Source organism: Gouania willdenowi, chromosome 8 (genome assembly GCF_900634775.1).
Source record: "Gouania willdenowi chromosome 8, fGouWil2.1, whole genome shotgun sequence".
NCBI lineage: Eukaryota > Metazoa > Chordata > Actinopteri > Blenniiformes > Gobiesocidae > Gouania > Gouania willdenowi.
In genome coordinates this window covers 4,662,214-4,688,133 of record NC_041051.1, presented here as the reverse complement: position 1 = coordinate 4,688,133, position 25,920 = coordinate 4,662,214, and the positions used below count along the sequence as shown (strand labels likewise).

General features: G+C 39.4%; 1 protein-coding gene across 2 annotated transcripts in view; it reads left to right on the top strand.

The window, feature by feature from the left end:
* The first annotated feature begins 1,052 nt into the window (after nt 1-1,052).
* Nucleotides 1,053-25,920, top strand: part of adsl (adenylosuccinate lyase) — a 44,855-nt gene continuing 19,987 nt past the window's right edge. For both annotated transcript variants that reach the window (XM_028454698.1, XM_028454697.1), the window contains exons 1-7: nt 1,053-1,333; nt 22,251-22,454; nt 22,535-22,579; nt 23,253-23,332; nt 23,451-23,622; nt 23,694-23,740; nt 25,521-25,611. In XM_028454698.1, coding sequence (XP_028310499.1) covers nt 1,190-1,333; nt 22,251-22,454; nt 22,535-22,579; nt 23,253-23,332; nt 23,451-23,622; nt 23,694-23,740; nt 25,521-25,611 — 783 coding nt within the window. In that variant the 5' untranslated portion in view covers nt 1,053-1,189. The remainder of the gene's footprint in view (nt 1,334-22,250; nt 22,455-22,534; nt 22,580-23,252; nt 23,333-23,450; nt 23,623-23,693; nt 23,741-25,520; nt 25,612-25,920) is intronic.

Genomic DNA, 25,920 nt, shown 5'->3' with positions numbered 1-25,920 from the left:
CTTGGATGTATGAGATCCAATTCAGCCTTTATGACATTATCTGTTGATTTTCAGCAGTGTTTTGGATTTCTATTTGTCATTTTTTGATTACCACATTGTTTTCCAGAACCTTGCATTCCCCCTGTGTGTACATCTTTGTCAAGCTGCTGGAAATATGAATTTCTCTTGGAGATGAATGAAGAATCTATCTATCTATCTATCTATCTATCTATCTATCTATCTATCTATCTATCTATCTATCTATCTATCTACCAGAGGTGTAAAGAGTACTGATATTTTTTAGAAGTAGTGTTATGGTTGAAATTGTTCTCAAGTACAAGTTAGTCATACTTAGAATACTTAAGTACAAGTAAAAAGTAGCTCAATTAAATAGTATTTAAAGTAATAGTTAATAGTTACTTTCACCACCCCATGTTTATTTTTGGTAATAAATTGTTGCCATGGTTCCCTTGCATATAGTAAACATCTCATGTATAAACTTAAAAAGGAAGAGACCAAATCTATCACAATTGGAACTTCATTTATTTTCCACAAAGGCATCTGTATAAAATAAAAGGTTTGACAAAATGTACAATTATTTTTTTTAAACAATAACACCAATGAATTTAATTTAAAAATAATACAATCATGATCAAAAGAACTCTCAATGTTTTCAAAATCTGGCAATTTTTTCTCAAATTATTCCAGGAAATTTCCTCAAAGTCCCTAAAATCAGGGAAATTTAAGTGAAGATCCTGCAGGGACTGATATACTCAAATAATTTAATGAAAGTGCAAACAGGGGCACATTAATGTTAAATTTCCCCAAACAAATCTGTTCTTTATTTTGTATGTTTTCAGTAAATAATTGAATCAATGAGTTGAAATTATTATTATTATTATTATTATTATTATTATTATTATTATTATTATTATTATTATTATTATTTAAAAATAAAATAAAATTAGCCTGTTTAAAAAGGTAGGAAACTGTAATAATCATGAATAATAATCATATTTCTTGTTGTTGACTACGTCAGGAAGAAAGAGCGCCGTTAACAGAGATCACGTGCTCCGCCTCCTGCCGTACATGTGGTGAAAGTGTCGTAACATCGACCACTCTTCCATGAGTCTGAGCTTCACTGAGTGAGAGCTGCCGAAACCTGGTAAACCGCTCCACTATCAGGGACCCGAGACCTCCAGAGACCACCATGGCGTTGGCCGACGAGTTCTCCAAGTACCGCTCCCCACTGGTGTCCAGGTACGCCAGCAAAGAGATGGCGTTTAACTTTAGCGACAGGAAGAAGTTCAGCACCTGGAGGAAGCTGTGGATCTACCTTGCTCAGGCTGAGAAGGTCTCTCACACACACACACACACACACACACACACACACACACACACACACACACACACACACACACACACACACACACACACACACACACACACACACACACACACACACACATATCTACAAATCAAATGGATCATAGTGTTTTCATATTTGGATGTAGTCAGTGAGCTGTAGTTGACCTTCAGTGAGCACTATCATGTGTCGTGGTCTATATTTAGTTCTAAGGAGGAGCTCAGGCTCTTCTCCAACATGTAGAAACTAAAGAGTTGAAGACTTTAAGATGGAAAACATGCTTATTAAAACATACTCTCTATGTTGCTGTGGCGAAGAATTAAATTACATCTTTAAAACATGGAATATTTGTGACAATACATTTTTATTCATTTATTTAAACATATTTTAATAGTTTTCTGTTCCTTATTTTAAAAATAGGTAGTAGAGGTATGCACTGCCGTGTATCTGACGTCATGATACAATATATCCCGGTACTAAACAATGCGATATACGGTACAATACGATATATCACAATATCAATAATAACAAATTTTACCTTTACAATTAGAAAATGGTATGAAATAGAATGGATTTCATTTTTTAAACTTGTCAGAACAAGTAAATGGTAACTAAATGTAATTCAAGTACAAATATAAAAACAAGTGGTTAAATTAAATTTTTCCAAAAAAGTTTCACTTTTGCTTCGACAACAGATTCCGATTCTGTTAAGTTCATGGCTAGTTTTTAATTTATTATTATTTAATTTCAAGGTGAATTTATTTAATAAATGTATTTATCTTTATCTGCTTTTTTTCTTTCTGTCATCAATTATCTTTTTTTTTAAAAAAATTGATTTGATTTCTTATTCCAATTCAGTTATTTGTTCTTTTCCCACCCTTTCCAGTTATTGTATACTATACAAACTCGGGGTGTTGAAAAAAATTGATTCAGCGATATATCGCAATATTACGTTGCCCGATACATCCATATCGATTTTTAATTTAGTTTAATTTATTATTAATTTTTATTTTTTACCTTTATTTAAACAGGAAATTATTTTCCACTGCAGGAGACATTGTAACTACACAAAGAAGTGCACTGAAACCTTGTCATGTTTACCAGCTTGTGTTTTTTCAGTAAAATCTAAAAAGAAAGTACTAACTTTCTGCATTTATTTGTTGTTCTAGGCATATACCTCAGTTATGTTGCATTAAAGGCAAAGATGGTTTAAAAGCCACAGGCAGATTGTATGTTATTTTTTTTATTTTAAGTTGTTGGCACATGGCATGTTAAAGCCAATGTTTGAGTGTAAAATATGCCAATAAAATATATTTCATACATAATGTTCTCATGAAGGTGTACACATTTACAGATTAGTTGTTTCTTACATCAGATATAAACAAAAATTGCAGTAATGGCCTCATGCTTTAATATCGGGATATATCGTATTGTATTGTGACCTATGTATCGGGATTTGAATCTTATTGCCAGATGCCAGACAATACACACCCCAACTACACACACGCGCACACACACAGCATCTAAAATCTCCGATATAAGCGTTTCGATAAGTTTTTGTTGTTTTTGTTCCTGCCCTCAGTTGTTCCCACCATATACTGACAGTAAAAAATAACTGAAGTGAACTTGAATTGTTGACTATTGTTCTACGTTTGAGAAACATCACTTGATCAAGCCTTTTCTAACATTCCACACTACAAAACAAGTAATAAAAATATGTATGATTCGTGCTGATATTATATCGCATTCATATCGACATTGACCAATACTCAAGACTGCAATATTGGTATTGTATCAGAAGTGAAAAAGTATCGAGACATTCCTTGAAAAAAGTGGTGAAATGTTAGGATTTACAGGCTCAGAGGTTAACATGCTCTAGTTTGCCCTTTGCACCTTGTGCTGATATATATATATATATATATATATATATATATATATATATATATATATATATAATTAAAATAAAGTGCAATCAACTTCCTGCTAAAATGCATTGAGGAGTCAGGTAGTTTAACATTTTTTTTGGATTGATGTGATAGTTGTGTGGCGATATATCGCCAAATAGTTTTTTTCTTACACCTTTAATTGATATAATGATTGATAACCAATATTTTCTTTTAAGTCCACATTTCAAGAGTACAAAGAATGCAGAGCTCCCCATTAGCATGGTTGACTTAAAGCTAGAGTCAAACTCAAAATCTCAGAGCTGGCCATTTGTTTCTCAGATCTGGGTACCCGGTACAGTACATAATGGCACTTACAAGGGACACTTGAGAGGAGATAGTGTGTGTAAAATAAACAAATGAAAACCTTAAAAATATGGAGTTTATTTTTTTAGTTAAAATGATAATACTGATAATGATGTTGTTACACATAGACTTATCACTAGGGATGTAACGATTAATCGTATGGCAGTTAAAAATCGATTCATAGGTATCACGGTTGATATCGATTTTCTAAAAATTGAATCGCAGTACTTTTTTTAACCAGCAGAGGGCTATCCACAAGTGTAGGCGGCGGGCGGAGTCTGCTACTACTTTCTTTCTGGCTGCCTTCTAGTCTTAAATATGTTAATAAATGATTCATTACCCCTTTAGCACCGAAGGAATATCTGTAATATTACTTGAATATCTGTAAAAGTCACGTTTTGCTATTAGCTCTGTCTGCTAGCATAGCTTCTCTTCTTCACTGCAAGATATCTGCATGCCAACCGACCACTGTGTTACCAGCGCCCTCTGCTGGTCCAAACAAATATGACGTAAATCAGTGTAATCACTGTTTTTTTTTTTTTTAAAGTCCAATTGTTAAGGCACAAAATACATTTTCAGTTGCACTTTTAAAAGAAAAAGAACTATTATGCAGTTTTGCATTGTTTATTATAGAACCAGAATTTAAATTAATAGGCTTCATTTTCATTTGTATTATTCCTTTATTTATTTCATTCAAGATTTATTTTTAGTTAAATTGCATTGTTTTGAATAGTTTATCAAAGAATTCTTTTGACAATGAAAAATAAAAGGAAAATAATACAGTATTTTCTAGTTTTTTTCCCAAAAAAAAAATTTGTCTACAGTCCCATTTTGTAAAATAAATCGTGAGAGAATCGTATCGTGAACCCAGTATCGTGAATCGAATCGTATCGGGAGTTGAGTGAATCGTTACATCCCTACTTATCACACACATGGAGATCAGCAAACGGAACAGGCGTCATTGGATGGTTGATACTAAGAGATGGAGTAAATGCGTCCCCATACTGCTGCATAGGCTGTAATATCACCAAGTTTATCATTGTAATGGTTGTTAGAACTACTATATTTACCAGGGAGCAACTATTGATTCCAGGTTATTGTTTTCTGGAGTTTTACTGGGTTTTTGTGGGCTTTTCTGTGGACCAAAGTGTGTTATAGTCGAGCTGCTGCTTCAAAACTACAATCAAAATAAAGGTGAAAACAGTTCTCATGTGCGGTCTTCTGTGTTATAGCCGACAATAAAATGTTTGTTGTGTGTTTCTGCTGATAGACGTGATACGTAAGGCTGAACGATTAATCGCATTTGCGATATTCTCGCGATATCATGAAACGCGATTTTCTAATCGCAAAGGCTGCAGTTTTTTTATTTATTGTTTTTGGACAGACAAGCTACATCCTTATCGGCCCTGTTACCGGTATTATTAAGGTGGCGTTAATCCTCAAGCCTCAGTCAAGCATTGATACTGCCATGTTGCCTCCCAGTCTTCCTTAATAACCCACATGCGGAGCTGACTGATGGGAGGGGCTACTGTAGACAGTGCTCGCCTCGCTTCATGAGTATGCGTGTCTGTAGATGCTATCTACACATTTATTATCGTTTTCAGCCAAAAAAAAAACCTGTACATTACAGTAAAACACATGACTATTTAAGCGGCTATTGTGATTTTGAGTCAGAAAAGTGTGTGTGACGCTGCAGAACCAGAGCAGCAGAAGCAGATGAGTTGTGTGTGCGCGCCATGTAGGGTTCTCCAAGGCTTAGCCGTTAGCCTAGCTCAGGGGTCTGCAACCTGCGGCTCTGGAGCCTCATGTGGCTCTTTGACTCTTTTGCAATGGCTCCCTGTAGCTTTAAAAAATAAATAAATAACTTTTACAGAGGGTATTGATTGATGAGTAAAAATAACTACAAATAAAATTATGATAAATTAGTTAATCTAAAAATAAATCACATTGTGCAATAACTCAGCCACCTTCTCACCTCCTACAACATCTACAAACCATCAACATTCCTTGCAGCTGCGGCGAACCTTAAGTTTTAAATCCCTGGTAAGATAACTAAACAAACAGACTATTCTGGAAGAAAATAAAGATTTTATTTGTGTGGCGAAAGATTTATTTAATTGCCAACATTAATAAACATTGATAAGTTGCAAGAAAGTAGCATGTCACATATGATCATGTTATCAAATTCAAGTTATTCCCTTCAAATCATTAACTCATAAAATTATTCGATACTATTTTAACTGTATTGAATATTATACACTGTATTATCTTCATTGAGCAGATCATTTTTCGGCTCCGGAAGGATTTTAATCCAGGCGAGATGAGGCAAAATGGCTCCTTTGCGAGTAAAGGTTGCAGACCCCTGGCCTAGCTGATAGTCCTCCGTGGCACTACGCTTCTGCCATCTGTCACGCCGCGCTTGGTCGTCGCGTAGCAGTCCTAGGCTGCGTAGGTTTCCCCACACATCGGCCACTACCGTGCCTCGGCTGCCGGCAACGTTTAGTTGGAGTAGTGACTTGTCATCATATATTATCTTACAGCTAAAACGTTATAAGTTAATATGGTAAAACAGGGATAAATCAACATAGTTATCCTTGTTGTCACGAGCCAGTGCTGCTGTAGCCATCAGAGGCACAGCTCACTAATTCTCCTTTTGCACTATTTTTCATTGTTAAGTTGTTTGATATGGTTCATTTGAATATTTGTATTGTTGTGATAGTTGGTTTAGTATTTTTTTAATATAAAAAAGTTATTTATACGGTATTTTTTTGTGTGGTTTATTTATACATTTATAGTGTTATAACTATTTAGGTTTTATATGTGCCATATTGTTAAAATTGTTTAAAAATAAACAGATTGATGTTCATTATTTGTTTTTGCTATTTTGTGTTTTTCCATTGATTTAAAAAAGTAAGATATCAATAAAGTACCGGATCGATGAGTCGTCGTATACCCATCTGTAATGTTGAAGAGGTAAAGCCACAGATTTGTTTGCTTTATTGTTGTAATGTGTGCTTTAAAATTAACATTTCATATCTATTTAAAGTTCAAATAAATCTGAAATTGTTTATTATGAAACAGATTGATTTATTGTTTGTGTTCATTGAAAAATACATGACGAGGCCCTTGAAAAAAAAAAAAATCACATTTTAAATAGCAATCGCAATATTGACGAAAAAATCGCAGTTAGATCATTTTCCAAAATCGTTCAGCCCTATACGTTTTCCCATGTTTACATGATGGCAGTCATTTTTACCAGAACTCACCAGGAGAGGTTCTGTAATGACATGTCAGTTCTAGTTTTCACCTCCAGATGTTTGTATATACAGTGTATGCAGCCATTATTGATGATGATGAAGAAGAAGCCTTATTAGAGATAGGCGGTCAGCTCTTTTAACATCCTGCTCCCAAACTAAACATCTGTTTGACCCTTTTCTTAATTTGTTGCTTCACTTCTTCCACAGTTCTCTACAAAGATGTTTAACCAGGCACACCATGAACATCTGTTGAGATGCTTCCACAGGCCCCACGTGTACTCAGTGGTTCTTTAAGTTTAATTATTCATTTTGGTAAGGGGCTAAAAAAAAGCTGTTATGTCGCTCACATGGTTCTCCTTATATGACCCGCTAACCAAGACGGACCAACGCCAGTCAGACTTCTGAGGTTTGAGGTTCTCATGGCTGTGCTGTGGACTGACATGGGTCAGTGTTTGTTACTAATGGGGAAACTAAAGGAGAATATCTTTGTAACATGAGACAGTCCATTGGAAATCTTTGCTTTACTTGGTTTTTACTTGTGCAGAGAAATATGGTGTTTTATTTATACATTAAAGTGGTACATTGCTGTCTCACACATAGAAATAGGGCTGTGCGATATGAACCAAAACTCATATCTCAATATTTTTTCTCAAAATGGCAATATACGATATTTTTGACTTACTCAGTCTAACCAGAAAGACAATTCTGGGTAGGAATGCACCGAATATTTGGTGGTCCAATATATTCGGCTACCGAATATTGCAAAAAAAAAGCCACATTTGGCCGTCGGTTTAGTGAGTTAAAAGCAAGGCCGAATAGTAGCATGCGACGCAATGACGCAATCAAACAACGTGCAGTGATTTTGAGTTGGAAAAGTGTGTGCGCGTTGCTGCAGCAGAAGCAGCTCCTCCTTTCCGCACACAAACACAACCAGACTCTCTCCTTTCCGCTTATCGCACTCCGTCACCGTGTAAAAGTTGGAAACCGTCCAACGCCACAACCAAGTACATTGTTAGCGTTGTGAGCCACAAATGCGTAAACATCCCCATCATTTCCTCCTTACACTACATCGGATGTCGCTGCATAGGCTGGTGTAGCATTAGCATGGAGTGCTAACAGCTGATGTGTAACCTACTATTGTTGACTATTGTTCTTTGTTTGAGTAACATCACTTGATCAAGCCTTTTCCACACAACAAAATAAGTAATAAAAGTATGTATGATTCGTGTTGATATCGTATCGGATTAATATCGGCATCGGCCGATACACAAGGCTGCAATATTGGTATCATATCGGAAGTGAAAAAGTAGTATCGAAACATCCCTAGTGTAAACAATGGGTCCGTGGCTCCAAGCAGTGACTCCCAACACGATCAGCAGCAGAAAAAGTAGTGCAGTTTGTATGTAAATATATGGCAATAAAGTTCAATATATATTCTATATTAAATTGCAGTGTTTGTTTTAGGTCTTAGATAGTTGGAGAGGGAGGAGCTCACATTCTAGGAGGCGTTAGGTGATGTCGCCTGCCAACGTGGGCAAAATCCAACTTGTCCGTTTAAAGCCGACTTTTTACAAAATGGGGATCAACAAGGGAGGCTAAAGGATCACTGTAGCAAAACCATTAGAAAGTGATTTTTTTCATCATACTTCCCTTTTAATGCACTTTAGATTTTTTTTTAAATGCATGTTTTGTTTTATTTGAAGGGCTAATATAAATGAAAAACTTTGTTTTTTTAGTTTTTTAAGCAAAGGCTACTGGAATATCTAAAAAATGTCAGAATATTCAATAAACATTTACTTTCTTTAAAAAATGTCTAAAAATGTATTCTAGGTTATTTATGTACTATTAAAATGTAAAAACTTAACAACCGCTTTCCATATTCTGTATTCGGCCAAGCGTTTATATTTTATTCGGCTTCGGCTACAAATTTCATCACTAATTCTGGGTTAAACATATTAAACATTTATTAACAAACGTTTGTCTTTTTCTCCTATAAGTGACAGCACGTGTGAGTGAGTAACTCCTAAAATGAGTATTTTAATACAAAATAAGCTATAAAATATCCATCTCAGAAATATGGGAACATTGTAAAGGACACTGTTTGAATAATGTGAAATACTTTTATGATTTTATTTATTCTGTGTGATTGTATAAATAAAAACAAGTAAAAGAGATCTAGATATATCTTGATATAGGTGATATTGTCATTTTCCATATTGCCAAAATAGAAAACTTGATATATATTGCCCAGCCCTAATAGAAAGCAAACATTGTTTATTCCAGTTTAGTCCAGTCACATGACACCATCTGCTTCATTACCAGGAAGACCTGATCTAATCAGGCTATTGAGTGTCTTCTCACGAGGAAAGCAGATGCTTGTTCAATAGTCAGGACTGCTCATGTCCTCCATTTGTTCTCAGGTCAACCAGGTGATTAGCATTAGTTCTCAGGACTCATTTTTATCTGATGAACTTCATGCAACTCTCAGAATTTCTGTTATAACAACTCTATGCAACTCTTATAACAATCTTAAAAGGGACGACTGAGACTCCTGGAGTGGCACAGCTTTTAAATAAAGAGGAAAGCCCATTGATGTAGACTGAACCTGTTTCTTCTCTTCCTCTAATCTGAAGTGTTTTCTGCTTGTCTGAAACCTTTTCCATAAAGAGCTTGTGGAGAACATCTCTGTGCAGATCTAGCATAGATCATGTGATGGTGGCCACTTCTAATCTGCAAACTTGCACATTCCTGGAGCATTTTACACCTGGGAATCACTAGAATGGGATGATTACTATCCTTGCTGACATTATCCTATTCTCACTCCAACAGATGACCTCTTGCACCCCTTTCATCACAGTAACTGTGTCACCATTACCCTTGGAAATGCACAAAATCTAAATAGAGCAATAAAAACTGGTGATGGAAACACCTGAATTTAAAGAAACACTAAAATATTGCTAAAAAGTTTTTACGCTTACATGAGGAGGAATTTCAGACGTTTCAATATTGAAATATGACGCAAAGTGCTATGGAAACACTTTTTCAGCAAATACACGTCTCACAACATGACTTACCTGGTCACATGACCACTTCTCTCTGAGAAAACATGACGCGGTACATGTAAACAGAAGAGATCGGGACATTTCTTAGCATTAGACTTCAACATTATTACTGCCACATTAGACGTGAAACAACAAAGGAATACACAGTGTTATGAGGAGGTTCTGAGCGTCCGTCTTCCTGCGGCGAAGATTTTACGGGAGGGGTGAGGCTCCTGCCAAAACAACGTTGAATGGAAACACATTCAAAGCGCAATTATACTTTGTCGACATTTAGAATTATCACTTTTATTTTGCAATAATCTATAATGGAAACCCAGCTAGTGACCAGCCATATCTGTAGTTTTTACTGTGCTGATGAATAGTGGACTTAACTGGCGTACCTTAGTTTTGTATGAAGTAAAGATTGACAATGACTTGAGATATCTGTCCTGTTCTCCTTGTGTGTGTCCAACACAATTCAACAGTGTGCCTAACTCCACTTGAATAGATACGCGGGTCAGGATGTAGCTTCCTTAGCTCCACTTTATTTAGACGAACCACGCAAATGTATCAACATGGAGTAAAACTGCAATACAGAAACAAATAGCTACTATTAGCATAAGCATAACATTACAAGAGAGGGCTAATACACAAAAAATGTACATGAAAAATTAGCATGTCACATGATGGCATGCCTTTAACATCACTCCCAATCAAATCCACATTTTCAATAATCATTCACCAAAAATAAGGTTTGAATCAAATAACACTTCCAAATATCAATCAAAACTTACAGACGGTGGTTTCGATGGCTTGAACAGGGATGCAGATTGCAGCAGATGATATTTTCCACATGGAACTTACAAAACAACTAAACAAAATGGAAGACTTCCTGTCTAATGCCCAAAACTGACCTTCAAAATAAAAGCATGATCTTCAAAATAAGACCTCCAGAATAAACTAAGAAAAACACAACAGAAAGCACTTATATTACAGGAAAACTAAGGGCAGAACACTCCCCGCCTGGCATCTGAGAAGATGGCACATATCTTAAACAACAATAACTTTTCAGTCCTTGTTCTTTAGAAGCATGACAACTTCCATTACAGGCCGAAGAAACTTCTTGGCCGCTCTGTCCTTGACAACCTTGATCTCGATTTTCCGGACTTTCCCATGATACGAGAGCCATGGGCCAGTCATTCCGGCATGTGCGGTCATCCTTCAGCAAGACGACGTCACCCTTTTCGACGTTGGGACTGGAACCTTGCCATTTGTGACGAAGTTGCAGTGTCTGAAGATAATCGCATTTCCAACGATTCCAGAACTGGTCTGCCAATCTTTGCACCTGGCGCCACTGTTGCTTATACAGGTCCTTCTCAGTGAATGTCCCTGGAGGAGGTGGAACACCCTGCTTCTGAGTGAGAAGCATGGTTGGGGTAAGTATCTGAGGGACATCTGGATCAGACGAGACAGAAACTAGAGGCCTGGAGTTGATAATGGCCGTTACTTCTGCCATCAGAGTGCACAGGACTTCATGGGACAACCTGGATGATGGAGTGCGCATCAGCATCGAGTCCAAGATCCTCCGTGCAACTCCTATCATGCGTTCCCAGGTACCGCCCATGTGTGAAGAGTGAGGTGGGTTGAAAGACCACGTACATCCTTGATTGTTGGTGTACCTCTGCACTTCTGATTCTGTCACCACTTTGTGGAACTCCAGCTCTTTGCAAGCACCAATAAAATTGGTCCCACAGTCCGAGTGTAGCTGTTCAGAAGGGCCACGGATTGCAAAGAACCTTCTCAAGGAGTTGATGAATGAAGAAGTGTCCAGGGACTCAATGACTTCGATGTGGATTGCTCGTGTGCTCATGCAAGTGAAGAGTACAGCCCAACGCTTACTCTGAGCCATGCCTCCTCTTGTGCGCCTGGCTGTCACGACCCAAGGACCGAAAACATCCACACCAGTGTAGGTGAAGGGTGGTGAAGTGCTCAGTCATTCTTGTGGAAGGTCTGACATCTTTTGGTTCTCTCTTTTGCCACGAAGCTTCCGACAGATGACACATGTGTGAAGTACGGAACTGATGCATCGCTTGCCACCAATTAGCCATATACCAGCTGCTCGAATGGCACCCTCGGTGAAGGTACGACCTTGATGCTCAACCTGCTCATGGTAGTGTCTAATGAGCAATGTGGACACATGGTGTTTGCCTGGCAGAATGACTGGATGCTTTTCTCTGTCGCTGAGATCAGCTAGCTTCAGCCTACCTCCGATCTTCAGCAGGCTGTCAGAATCTACAGTCGGATTTAGCTTGGTCAGTGAGCTCCTCTTGGAGATCTCAGCTCCCTTGGAGAGGACATTTAACTCTTCTGGAAAGGAGTCTTGTTGTACAGCAAGAAGGATTACTTTAGTCGCCCTGGACAACTCATCAACGGTGTGAGGCTTTGAACACCAGTGCCAACCACTACATCCATTTGCACTTTTGTCTGTTGATTTAAAAGACAGAACGACATGGATCAGTGTTGCAACAGCTCTTTGTAAGGACTTCCAGGAAGAGAATTTTGTGAACCTCTCTGGATTCAGCAGCTTGTCCTTTTGTGTCATAACACAAGTTGTCACTTGAGCTCGGATTTCCTCATCAGAATCTGGACTGATAAGCTCAAAGGTCTCTTGTTGCTCACTGGCTTTCTGTGTCTTGTACAAGAATGCTGGTCCTGTGAGCCAGTTGGTTCTGGTGAGCTGTGAAGCTTGGACTGACCTGGAAGCATGGTCCGCTGGGTTATGTTCTGTAGGCACATACTTCCATTGGTTTGGTTCTGTGGACTGGCGGATTCTTTGTACCCTGTTGTGAACGTACACATGGAAATGCTTGGACTGATTATGAATGTAGCCCAGCACCACCTTACTGTCACAGTAGAAGGTAGTTGCATCAAGTTGGATGTCAATCTCTTGAACAATAAGCTCAGCCGTTTCTACTGCGAGCACTGCGGCACAAAGTTCCAGTCTGGGTATAGTAGGTTCACTTACAGGTGCCAGTCTAGCTTTCCCAAGGATGAAACCTACATGGATCGGGCCATTGTCGTCTGTTGTCTTGAGGTATGCAACAGCACCGATTGCCTTGGTTGAGGCATCTGAGAAGATGCACATCTCTTTCCGACTGGCATTGGAGCAGGAGGTGATAGAATAAACTCGAGGGATGTGAAGATGTTGTAGTTCTTGTAGTGAATCTCTCCATGTCTCCCACACACTTCTTTTGTCTTGAGGGAGTAGGCTGTCCCATTCAGTTCCATCACGGTTTAACTCTCTTAGCAATAACTTGCCTTGAATCGTCACAGGAACGACGAAGCCAACTGGGTCGTAAAGACTGTTTATGGTGGAAAGGACACCACGTCGCGTGAACGGCTTGTCATCGGCAGACACTTGGAAGGTGAATGTGTCGTTCTTAACATTCCAGCTTACGCCAAGACTTCGCTGTGTGGGTACCATGTCTCCATCCAAGTTGAGATCTTTCATGTTCTTAGCATGATCCTCTGCTGGAAATGCTTTCAAGACCTCTCTGCTGCTGGACGTGATCTTGTGTAGTCTCAAGTTCGACTCTGAGAGAGATGCTTGGGTCTTCTGAAGCAGAGAAATTGCCTCTTCCTCTGTTGATGTGGAAACAAGACCATCGTCTACATAGAACTCGCGTTCTACAAAGTGTCTGGTGTCCGATCCGTACTGTTTTTCCCCTTTCTTTGCAGCTCTCCTGAGACAGTATGTTGCTACAGCTGGAGAAGGGCTGTTGCCGAATACATGAACTCTCATCCTGTACTCAACAATGTCCTTGCTGGGGTCGTTGTCTCGATACCAGAGGAAGCGTAAGTAATCTCGTTGGTCTTCTCTCACGACAAAACAGTAAAACATCTGTTTGATGTCAGCCATAACTGCTACTCGCTCTCTCCTAAAACGAATGAGGCCAAAAAGACTGTTGTTCAAGTCCGGTCCTGAGAGTAGCACATTGTTCAGTGAGATGCCATTGTACTGCGCACTTGAATCGAAGACAACTCTGAGTTGGTCGGGTTTTTTGGGATGATAGACCCCAAACATCGGCAAGTACCAACACTCTTTTCCTTTTGGGAGTGGGGGTGCTAGCTCTGCGTGGTTGTTATCGAATACTTTGCGCATGAAGGCAATGAACTGATCTTTCATCTTAGGCTTACGCTCTAGCGTGCGCTGTAGCGAAGAGAGGCGTGTCATGGCTTGCTCACGATTGTTGGGCAGAGGGGTCCTGGGGGACTTGAAAGGAAGAGGAGCCACCCAGCTATTGGACTCATCCTGAAAAACCTCTTTGTCCATTATTTGCAGAAACTGTTCGTCCTCCATGGAGATGGAGCGCTTGTCATCATCCACAGTTCTTGCAAAGACTGTGAGGCCAAGTAAGTCACTGTCCACTATAGCGTGACTGAGTCTCTTGATGTGGCTGGAGTCGACTGTTTGTTTGAGATGGATGTGGCTTGTACAGGGTCTGAAGAGTGAGGGTCTTCCATCTCCTAGCACGTTTGTTTTATAGCTGTGAACAATGGGCTTATGAACTTTTCCCAGACACACATCACCCACTAACACCCATCCAAGATCAACCTTTTGTGCGAAGGGAGTGTTGCCAGGACCGTTGATCTGTTTCCTCACCTTGTGGACCCGGAGAATGTCTCTGCCGAGCAGAAGAAGGATCTGGGCATTGTTGTCCAAAGGTGGGATTTCACTGGCAAGACTCTTGAGGTGCGGGTGATGGAGAGCAGCTTCAGGTGTCGGTATTTCATCACGATTGTCTGGTAAATCATCACATTCAATCAACGTTGGAAGTGGAAGGCTAACTCCACCACTGACTGCTTCGATTTGGTAGCCATTTGCTCTCCTGCCTGTAGTTACGGTTAAGCCACCACAAGTTTTCAGGGTGTAAGGGTATGAGCTCGCTTTGATTCTGAATAGGTCAAAGAACTCTGACCTGGCTAAAGATTTGTTGCTCTGGTCATCTAGCATAACATACATTTTGATAACTTGTTGTGGGTGCTCTTTTGGATAGACGTTAACAAGACAAATCTTTGAACAGGATTTTGACTTGAAGCGATCACCACAAACTTCCGTGCACAGAGGATTTACGACTGGTTCTGGGGTAGCATCCTCCTTTTCAGACTCCCCGCCGTCATCTGTTGGGGGATTTGAGGCCTTGGTGGACCATGGTGGTGGACCAGGATGAAGAACCGTGACGTGCTTGTCACTGTCGCACTCATCACATTTCAGGGTCACCTTGCAGTCACGTGCAAGATGAGAGGTAGACGAGCAGCATTTAAAACAGATGCCTTGATCTTTCAAATAAGTTTTGCGTTCCTCAATAGTCTTTAGCCTAAAGCCACGGCACTTCTTTAAGGGGTGGGGTTTGTTATGAATGGGGCAATGCTTAGCTATATCATCTTTAGGTGCGGCTTCGTTTTGCGTAACAACAGAAGTGACCTTGGTCTGATGCACTGAGACTGGAGTTCTGAAACTTGTGTGGCGCGCTGTCGGCTTTTCTGTGAAAGAGCTGTTTCCAGAAAAGGCAAAGCTAGGATCGTTTCTTGTTTTTGCTTGGTAGCAGATGAAGGATGTGAAAAATGCGAAAGGGGGATAACCAACCCTGTAGTCCTCTTTGTACTTCGATCCTTGAGTGATCCATTTTTCTTGCAGGTTGTATGGCAACTTTTCCACGATTGGTTTGATGCCACGGGCAGTATCCAAGTATGCCAAGCCAGGCAAGTAGCCGTCATCCTTTGCTGAAAGAAGTTCCATCAAAAGATCTCCTAGTTCTCTTAACTTGTGATTGTCCTTGTTTGTGATTTTTGGAAAGCTGTCCAACTTCTTGAAGAGAGCATTTTCTATGACCTCTGGGGAACCATAGTATTCATCAAGCCTGTCCCACGTCATTCTGAGTGCAGCATTTGGGTTGTCAATATGAACTGCTCTTAAGCGCCTGACATATCCAGATGATTCTTTACCAAGCCATTTTGAGAGCAAGTCCAACTGTTCACTGGCCGTAAGATCCAAATCCCTGATGGTGTTGAAGAAGGCGGACTTCCATGCCCTGTAGGACTCTGGACGATCATCAAAGTGTGATAAGCCAGTGTGCACAAGCTCTTTGCGTGCCAAGTACTTTGCCATGTTCATCATTGCTGAAGACTCTGGAGGGTTTGCATGAGAAGTGTCGGGGTACGGAGGAAAAGATAACTTGGGCTTTGAGTGAAGACTCCTGATCTTCGGTTCTTGTAGACGTACCTCATTTTGACCTTGGAGGCGGTCTGTGCTATATGGCTGTGCTGATGGATGAAAGTTATTCTCAATAGGATGCTCTGATATCTGTGACAAATTGCCTGATTCTGTCTGTTGGTTAAGGTGCACAGTTTGGTCTCTGACATAGTCACTTACACGTTCATGCGTGCTCTGCACCGTAATTGGGAGGCTTTTCCAACTACGGTGTTGTTCATCCTCTAGTTCTGCTGCTGCTTCCAAAACTTCGGCTTGGGCAAGAGCAGCTGCTGCTTCTTTTTCCAGATTTAAAGCTTCAAGATTAGCTTCTAGTCTTGCCTTGTCGACTTTAATGCTGATCTCTTTCTGTGCAAATGCAACGTGTGCACGAGCAGCTTCTGCCTTGGCCCTCGCGCGTGCTGCTGCAGCACTGACTGATGATCCACTTGACCGTTTTGAACTTGAGCTAGCGCTTTTGCAGCTTTTATCTAATGCTCCATCTTGAGAATGCTTAGAGCTTTTTGGTCTCGCACCTTTGGGGTATTCATCCATGTTTTTTGAATTAGCGTCCTGCTGTAGCATTGTTTAGCCAGCTGCGTACCGTCTTTTTACTGTCCTGTTCTCCTTGTGTGTGTCCAACACAATTCAACAGTGTGCCTAACTCCACTTGAATAGATACGCGGGTCAGGATGTAGCTTCCTTAGCTCCACTTTATTTAGACGAACCACGCAAATGTATCAACATGGAGTAAAACTGCAATACAGAAACAAATAGCTACTATTAGCATAAGCATAACATTACAAGAGAGGGCTAATACACAAAAAATTTACATGAAAAATTAGCATGTCACATGATGGCATGCCTTTAACATCACTCCCAATCAAATCCACATTTTCAATAATCATTCACCAAAAATAAGGTTTGAATCAAATAACACTTCCAAATATCAATCAAAACTTACAGACGGTGGTTTCGATGGCTTGAACAGGGATGCAGATTGCAGCAGATGATATTTCCCACATGGAACTGACAAAACAACTAAACAAAATGGAAGACTTCCTGTCTAATGCCCAAAACTGACCTTCAAAATAAAAGCATGATCTTCAAAATAAGACCTCCAGAATAAACTAAGAAAAACACAACAGAAAGCACTTATATTACAGGAAAACTAAGGGCAGAACAATATCTGAAAAATGTTTTCAGGTTTTAGTGACAATGTTAAGTTTTTCTGCAACAAGCAGTGGCTGAAATAACAGGTCATTTCTTTTATGTCATTTTAAAAGAATTTTTTAAATAACAGCAAAGCATAACAACAGGTTACATGTATTTTATTTTTTTTTATTTTGCAGAAAGGCTGTACTTGAATTAAGTTAACAGTAGCATAATCAACTTAGCATCTGCATTGTTTCACCCTATGGAATTAAATTCAGAGGGTCCAGCTCTGATAGTGGGGTCTCCTAACCCTCTTCCCCTGGTCAGGGGTCTGTGACCTTTACTCTACAAGGAACCATTTAACCTCATCTCACCTGGATTAAAGTCCTCCTGGAGCCATAAATACCTTCTCTATGAAGACAATACAGTGTATTCAATTATATACAGTTAAAATTATATAGAATAACGTTTGATTTTATTTGATTTTATTTATATTGATCATGTAAATGTAAACTTAAAAACAGTTTAAAATTAAAATAAATTGTCATCAAGAAATATAACAGTATCTTGCATCTTCAAATTTTTTAGTTAATGTATTTAAAGACTACAAAAAGTAACCTGAATTTGATAACTCATGATCATGTGATCAACACATGATAATTACTCATTTATTGCCACACATAAATCATGCATATTTAACCTGCACATTGGTGGTTAAATTAATCTGTTCCCACACTCTCCTTTCTTCCAGAATAGTGTTTGTGTTGGTTTAGTTTCTCACCAGGGATTTAAAACTTAAGATTAGCCACAGGTGCAGGAACGTTGATGATCTGTAGATGTTGCAGGAAGGTGCTGAGTCATTGCACAACGTGATTTATTTTAGGTCAACAAATTGTTATTGTAGCATACCCCCCCAATGAAGGTTGAGACTTTACTGATGAAACAGGTTTATTGAAGAGCTGAAACATACAAAAACAAAGTACAAGCTAAACGCTAAGCTCTTACATCTCTGCATAAAATCCTACACGTGCATAAGTTCAAACAAACATCACAGAACCCAACAAAAGTACAACTCTGGACACACCAAACATTGATGCAACATTATCAAACATTTTAAACGTACCTTGTGCCTCTTCAAGGGGGTAACTAAACATAAAAACACTTTTAAAACCGCTCCGTGTTGTTTTCTCACACTTCTCCGTGTGTTTCCATCACCATCAAGCCACCTCAAGCATAAAACGGCAAACAGGAAGTGATGATTTCAAAATAAAAGCATTACATTTTTAAACCGGAAGTTAACTAAAACTAACTGCAAAAAATGATGATAAGCACCAAAATAAAACACTTTAAACCTTGTTTATAAACAGAAATATACCTGTGGTTATTTACAGTTATGTCTTGATTTTATTTGTCATTAATCATTAATAGCTTCTGTAATAAATAACTTAATTTCAATAGTTTTTTTTTTTTTAAAGCTAGAGGGTGAACACACACTCACAGCAGCCCAAAAGGTGTTGTAATGACATGACTCAGGCTGTTATCACAGTTTTACAGGCTTTAATGGAGGTTGTAGTAACACGCCAAAAATAAACAATCAAACACACAAAGAACACACCCATACTAAGGTGGGAACAGAATTGTTCCCTCCTTTCCCCGCTTACGCCCTCCCTTTGGTCGCCCACCTGAGCCATGGGCGACCATGGCTCAGGTGGTAGTGGGTCGTCTTCTGATCGAGAGGTTGGGGGTTCGATCCCAGTATCTGACTATGTGTCGAAGTGCCCTTGGGCAAGACACTAAACCCTAAGTTGCTCCCAGTGCTCGACTAGCGCCTTGCATGGCAGTCCTGTCCCACTGGTGTGTGAATGTGAGAGTGATTGGGTGAATGAGCTGATATGTAAAGCGCTTTGAGACTGCTTCAGTGTGGTGATAAAGCGCTATATAAAATCAAGTCCATTTACCATTTACCTTTCCCCAGCCTCCCAGCCAATCAACACTCAGAACACATGTAAACAAAGACACACATTGGCAGAGAAAGCTGCACGTAACCATGATGCCTTCTTGGCCATGGGAAATCTCATGGGAAATCTCAGCATCACTGAATACACAGGGACGTGATGGAGCGCTCAGCCGCTCCGTCCAAAATGAGGTCAACCATACGAACTCGCACGGATGCGACCAGATACAATTATCACTCGCACACACTGAAAATATACTCGCATATGCGACCATTTTTAAAAGCCCTGGCTTTTAAAAAAAAATATTTTGTTTAACTTTGCATGGTGATAAATGAATAAATGTGCAGTTCATTTTGGTTTGAGCTCAAACAGTTCAAAAGGTTTGTAAGAAGGTTATCAGAAGAACATATATTAGTTTTTTTTTTCCCCAAAACATGATTTCAATCTATTCTAATTGAACAGAGTTAAGTGCATTGCTACATCAAAATCTTTGATTTGAGTTTTTGTTTTTTAAATTGTAGTTTGAATTGAATCATTGGTTGAGTGTATCCTTACACCCCTAGTTTTTAATTATTAACACTGTTATTTACAGAACACTGTTTCTTTACATCATGCTTACACATTTCATGTTGTAAACCGGTACAGGTATGCTTTCAGCCTCGGAAACTTAAGTAAATAAGTCGTATGAAGGACAGTTTAATTTGTGTCTACAGGTGTTTTAACAGTTGGCACTGTCATTCCATTTGACTTTATTCATATATAGCAGACAGAAATGCTAGGGAGATGGTGGGAGCACAAAATATCCCCAGCCTGTGAGCCATTCCTCCTCTCCCTCAGAGGGAGAGGAGGAATGGCGTTTATGAGACAGAAAATGGCGCTACGTACAGAGTTGACGTTCCCAGCAGCACACACTCGACCAGAGCATGTGTGGAACTCATGGATAATGTGGCGATGGTAAGATAAAACAAACAAAAAAAAAAAACCGCCGCAAGCACTGACACTCTGAAGTTACTTGTATGCAGACTGACGGGAGAGAAAATTGGAGGAACGCCAAAATACAGTAAGAAATCTATTCAACTCTGACCCACATAGATAAATAATAATTTTGCCATCAAAAGCCATGTCTCAGTGTTTTTTTTTTTACGTTTTATATAAGGAAACAATGTTCAGATGTTAGAGTTGTCACTAAAGCAAAAAAAAAAAATAGCTTTAAAGTCACTGACAGGGTTTTTTTTTTTTTACAAAAAGGCTTTTTTCTCAGCTTTTTGCTCTGAAACTGAAGATTTGTGTAAAACTTGCTCTATTCAACGGCTGATTACAAAAGAACGAAACGAGCCAGAAACAAATGATTTTTTTTGATGAAAGTAGAGGTGTCAGATTTCAGGTAGTCATAGTAGAAAATATTCTGTGGGTCTTTAAAAAGCTGAACAAACTTGTTTCAACAGATTATGAATAAAAAGACGAACAGAAAAAAAGCATTAAATGTGTAATAGTGTGAATACCAGTGTTAATGCTGACTAGACACAATTGAATATTAGCTTTCCTGCTAAAAAAAACCCTTAGCGAGTTCACACTGAGTTCATAAAGTTCCCAATTAATAATGTATTTCGTAACGTCACTTATCCTAATTATTAGACACCATGGACATGGTGCCACTCTATGGACAGTGGAGGAAAACAGAACTGGCAACAACTGACTGAGTGGAATCAAAGACATTTTATTCTGTGTGGACAGTTTGCTCTACTCAGAGCTTACATATACGGGGGGTGCACCGCCGCATAGTAGTTTCCATTAACACCCTACATGTCCCATGATGTTTAGCACTTATCTGTAGTCCATGTACTCCTGGGACTTGTTTTAAAGGTGTTGCTCCTGTCGTAGCTCGTCTACCAGTCTCTCTTCTAAGCTCGTGTCCACCTCTCCTGCTCTGCGTCACCAGGCGGTGAAATGCAGGTCGGTGTTACATTTAATACTGGTCGATACAATGCTGAGCAGTGTTATGTGTGGCATCAACTACGTGGAGAAGTCCTTGCGGTCGTAAAATCTGAACTTTGCAGTTAATTGGTCCGGCGTACTCCTTGCGGACTACGCTGCACACACTGCCAAAGGTACCAAAACCTGGTTCAATGACCATGGTGTTACTGTGCTTGATTGGCCAACAAACTGACATGACCTGAATCCCATAGAGAATCTGTGTTATTGTCAAGAGGAAGGTGAGAGACACCAGACACAACAATGTAGATGACCTGAAGGCTGCTCTCAAAGCATCCTGAGCAGTACCACAGGTTAATCGCCTCCATGCCACGCCGCATTAATGCAGTAATTCATGCTAACGGAGCCCCAACCAAGTACTGAGTGCAAAGAAATGAACATACTTTTCAGAAGCCTTACATTTTTGTTTAAAATATCTTTTTTTTTTTATTGATCTTATCTAATAATCACATTTTATGAGACACTAAAATTTGGGTTTTCATTATCTGTAAGCCATAATCATCAACATTTCAAGAAATAAAGGTTTGAAATATTTCACTCTGTCATGAGCCTATATCATGTATGGGTTTGCCTTTATGAAATGAGTGACCAAAAATATTAAACTTTTTCATGATATTCTAATTTTTTGAGATGTACCTGTACACACTTCATGCCCACATTTTGGAGACTTTCGAAGACCCTCCATTGTGCTAATAACCAAATAATGGAGGATGAGAAGAGATTTTATTTTGAAAGGGGGATGTTTGATTTTTTGTTTGAAGCTGGTCCCAGGACGATTTTACGTTGTGCTCCCAATGCATCATGGGACGTTGAGTATGACTCGTTGGCCCACCGTGTCCCTATATAGTATACATCTGGGTATTTCTCACATATTCAAACTATCTAATGTGAACGCACTACATACTCATATGTCAGACTTAGTATGAGTAGTATGTTAGTATGTGATTTGGAACACAGCCTATCTCCTCTTCGTCATGGCCTCACTGTGGTTCTGTGTCATTGGTAGGCTCTAGGGCTGCCCATTACAGATGCTCAGATAGCAGAGATGGAGACTCACGCAGAAGACATAGACTTCTCTATGGCGGCCGATGAGGAGCGAAAACTAAGGCACGATGTCATGGCTCACGTCCACACCTTTGCACACTACTGCCCCACCGCCGCGCCCATCATCCACCTCGGAGCTACGTCATGCTACGTGGGAGACAACACTGTAACTAAGCCCTCTGTTTTCTCTCTGTCTCTCTATTAACACATAAAGTGCTTTTTTCAGCATTGGTTTGTTTCCCTCAGGATCTCATTATGTTGCGTGATGGCTTTGACATCCTCCTGCCTAAGGTGAGACTCAGCTGTTCTACACCAAACATGCACACTCATGCTTTTGTGCATCTGTTAAATCAGTGGGAATCAGGGAGCAGCAGCTCTTTTTAAGCCCCAGCTGTTTAGGAATGAGGTAACGAGGTGAAAGTCATCTCCACTTGTTAGTATCTGGGGTTTATTTGTTTTTTTTATCTTAATTCTCTTAAGAGAAAATTAAATGAGTGGTTGAGGGTGCTTTTACTAAGATCAAATTTAAAAAAATCACATCCTATGAAATAATTCCCTACTGTACAATAAGATGTTTTAAATTTACTATCTCAGAATATATAAAAATATCTGCTATACATGCCAGCTCCCTAAATTTGGAAAATAGTTGGTTTGGGTTTAGGTCTGGAACGTGTTCCTCAGTAAACAACTTGGCATACGTCTCAGCTCCTTGGTGGCGTAACTCGAGTTTGCTGTTTGCACAACACCTGCCCTTATATGGTGTTTAGTGGGTGTCACATATGCTAATCAGCTGTGTATGTCATCCAATTTATGATCAAATGCAATTCAACATTTAGCAAACCCTCTCATTCTTTCCCTTCACAAAAAAATTAAGAGAAAATGTGAGAGAAATATGAGAATATTGCTGCATGAGTTCCAATGTGTAGTCATTGATTATCTAAAATGTTTATTTTTTATTCTGAAGCTTGCAAGAGTCCTTGATAGGCTGGCAAACTTTGCAGAGAAATACGCTGACCTCCCCACACTGGGCTTCACACACTATCAGTGAGTGCACACACACTCCTCTCTCTTCATTTCATTAAAGTTGTATTTTTTGTCGTTTTTTTGTCTTCTAAGCTGTGTGTGTGCATGTGTGTTTGCGTTTTTGTGCGTGTGCGTGCAGGCCGGCCCAGCTGACCACCGTCGGTAAGCGAGCCAGTCTCTGGCTGCAGGACTTGTGCATGGACATGAGGAACCTGGAGCGAGCTCGTGACGACCTTCGTTTCCGAGGTGTGAAGGGGACCACCGGCACCCAGGCCAGCTTCCTGCAGCTTTTTCAAGGGGACCATGACAAGGTATGAAGGACTGAGCAGTAAAGCAGCCTGTGTGATGCTGATGATGATGATGTGCTGCTTTGTGTCTACAGGTGGAAGAGCTGGACCGGATGGTGACAGAAAAAGCCGGATTTAAAAAGTAAGACTTTCGGGGAAAAAAGTTGCTCTCCCACTGTGAATGTTACGTTAACTCACTCACTGCCATTGACGTACATATACATAATTTCAAATCCGAACATTCACTGCCATTGATGGATATGTACGTCAATTGTGTTTTTTCACGGAAGTTGCTAGGGTACACTGTGACGGAGTTCTACTGTGAATATAAGGCTTCTCTGTTGATGTAGTTTGGATGATAGATTAGCCACTGATGCTAACATTAGCTAAGGAGGGAGATTCTGGCACTATGAAGTGATATTGTGAAGTATCCAGCAGCTCACAGCACCACATACTAACACAGAACATGTGTGGACCTGAGTGGATTATTATATATTAATTATTATATAGCTTCAAAGTCACTAAGAGGATTTTTTAGAAAAAGGCCTGTTTTCTCTGAAGATTTGTGTGAAACTTGCTTTATTTAACTGCTGATTACGAAAGAACGAAACAAGCTCCAAAAATGTTTTTCTTCTGATGAACAATGTGTTGTCAACAAGCTCTGCAGAAGCATGATAACCAGCATTCATTTGATTCAGTTGTGTTGCAGCAGGGACATATGTATGATTAGGATTGGGTTTAGGATTCCAAGTTTCCGAAGATGCATTTGGAACCTACAACGACAAAAACCTGAATCACACTGAAGCTAAATATCTCCACCTTTGAAAGTTCTGAAAACATTTGAAGTGAGAAAGTGACCAAGTAGAATATCAACATGTGCTCAGTGATCCATAAAACTCACAAATACACATTCCAGAGATTTTCAGAGACCCTCCATTATGTTACTGACAAAACTACCTGTTGACTTCTAAACAAGAGCCCTATTTACAAAAGCTTAAAAAAAAAAACTAATGGTAGACAAGAATACATACTTTTATTTTGAAAAAGGAATGTTTGATTATTAGCTTGAAGCCGGTCCCAGGACCATTTTACATTCTCCTCACAATGCATCATGGGATGGTTGAGAATGACTAATGTGCCGACTGTGCGCACTTAAAAAATGTCTCCATATAGTATACATCTGGGTTTTTCTCGCATACTCTTTCCATACTATCTAATGTAAACGCACTATACATTACTGATTTAGAAGTCAGACTTGGTATGAGTAGTACATTAGTATGACATTTACAGCACAGCCTAAGACAAAATTATCATCCTTATTCCTTAGCCTGCTACTTCCTGCTTGAAGGTGCATCTTTGTGTTGGCTTAAGAAACTAAATACAAATAAAAGAACAGTGTCGTCATAGAGTTGATCAGAGTACAATTACAGGTAACTTTAATTGCATTTTACAAATATGCCCATTGAAAGAGTTTTCACTTGGTTTATACTGAGCCTATTGTTACGGCTCAGTCCAAAACACAAGGGATGAAAGAGGGAAAGACACTTATTACAGAGAAGTAGGTGTTGATACAACCTTTTATTTTCAATTCTTTCAAAAAAAAGTAGTTATTTTGGTGCAAAAAAGAAAGTGCATTTGCTTCTGCCTTGAGCTTCTCTCCATTTAGCTCTGTATCTTGTTCTGACTGACCAGTGCTGACCAATCAGAGCAACTGGTCACAGGTTGAGCCATCACCTGCAACTCAACAACAAATCAGCACCAAAACATACAAATAAAACATTGAACTAGTAAACATAACTAATTGTTAACATTGTTAGTGGGAGGAAATTGCACCATCCTCTTCACCTTTAACCAACTCAAAATAAACTAGAACAAGTAAATAAGTTCCTGACCCCTGTCACTGTGGTGTATTTGTTACCCAGAGCGTACCTGGTCACCGGGCAGACATACAGTAGGAAGGTGGACATCGACTGTCTGTCCAGTCTTGCTAGTTTGGGATCAACTGTTCACAAGGTAAGTGGAGACATGCTAGTAAAGAGCTTCATCTAGTGGTGAATATTAGGATTCCAGCTTTGGTCACACATTGTGACACATTGTTTTCTATTTATTTAAACCTCTATATTCTTCTCAACCTTGGGATCAGGACCCCATTTGAGTCTACAAGACAGTGGGAGGGGGTCACCAGATGCCTTTAAGAAACTAAGAATATTTTTTGAACAATTTAATCCCAGTTTGGATTTTTTTTCTTCTTTTTACCACTTTTTCCACAACTACACCAAACTTGCCATATTTTAACATATTTTCATCACCTTTTCTTGCCAT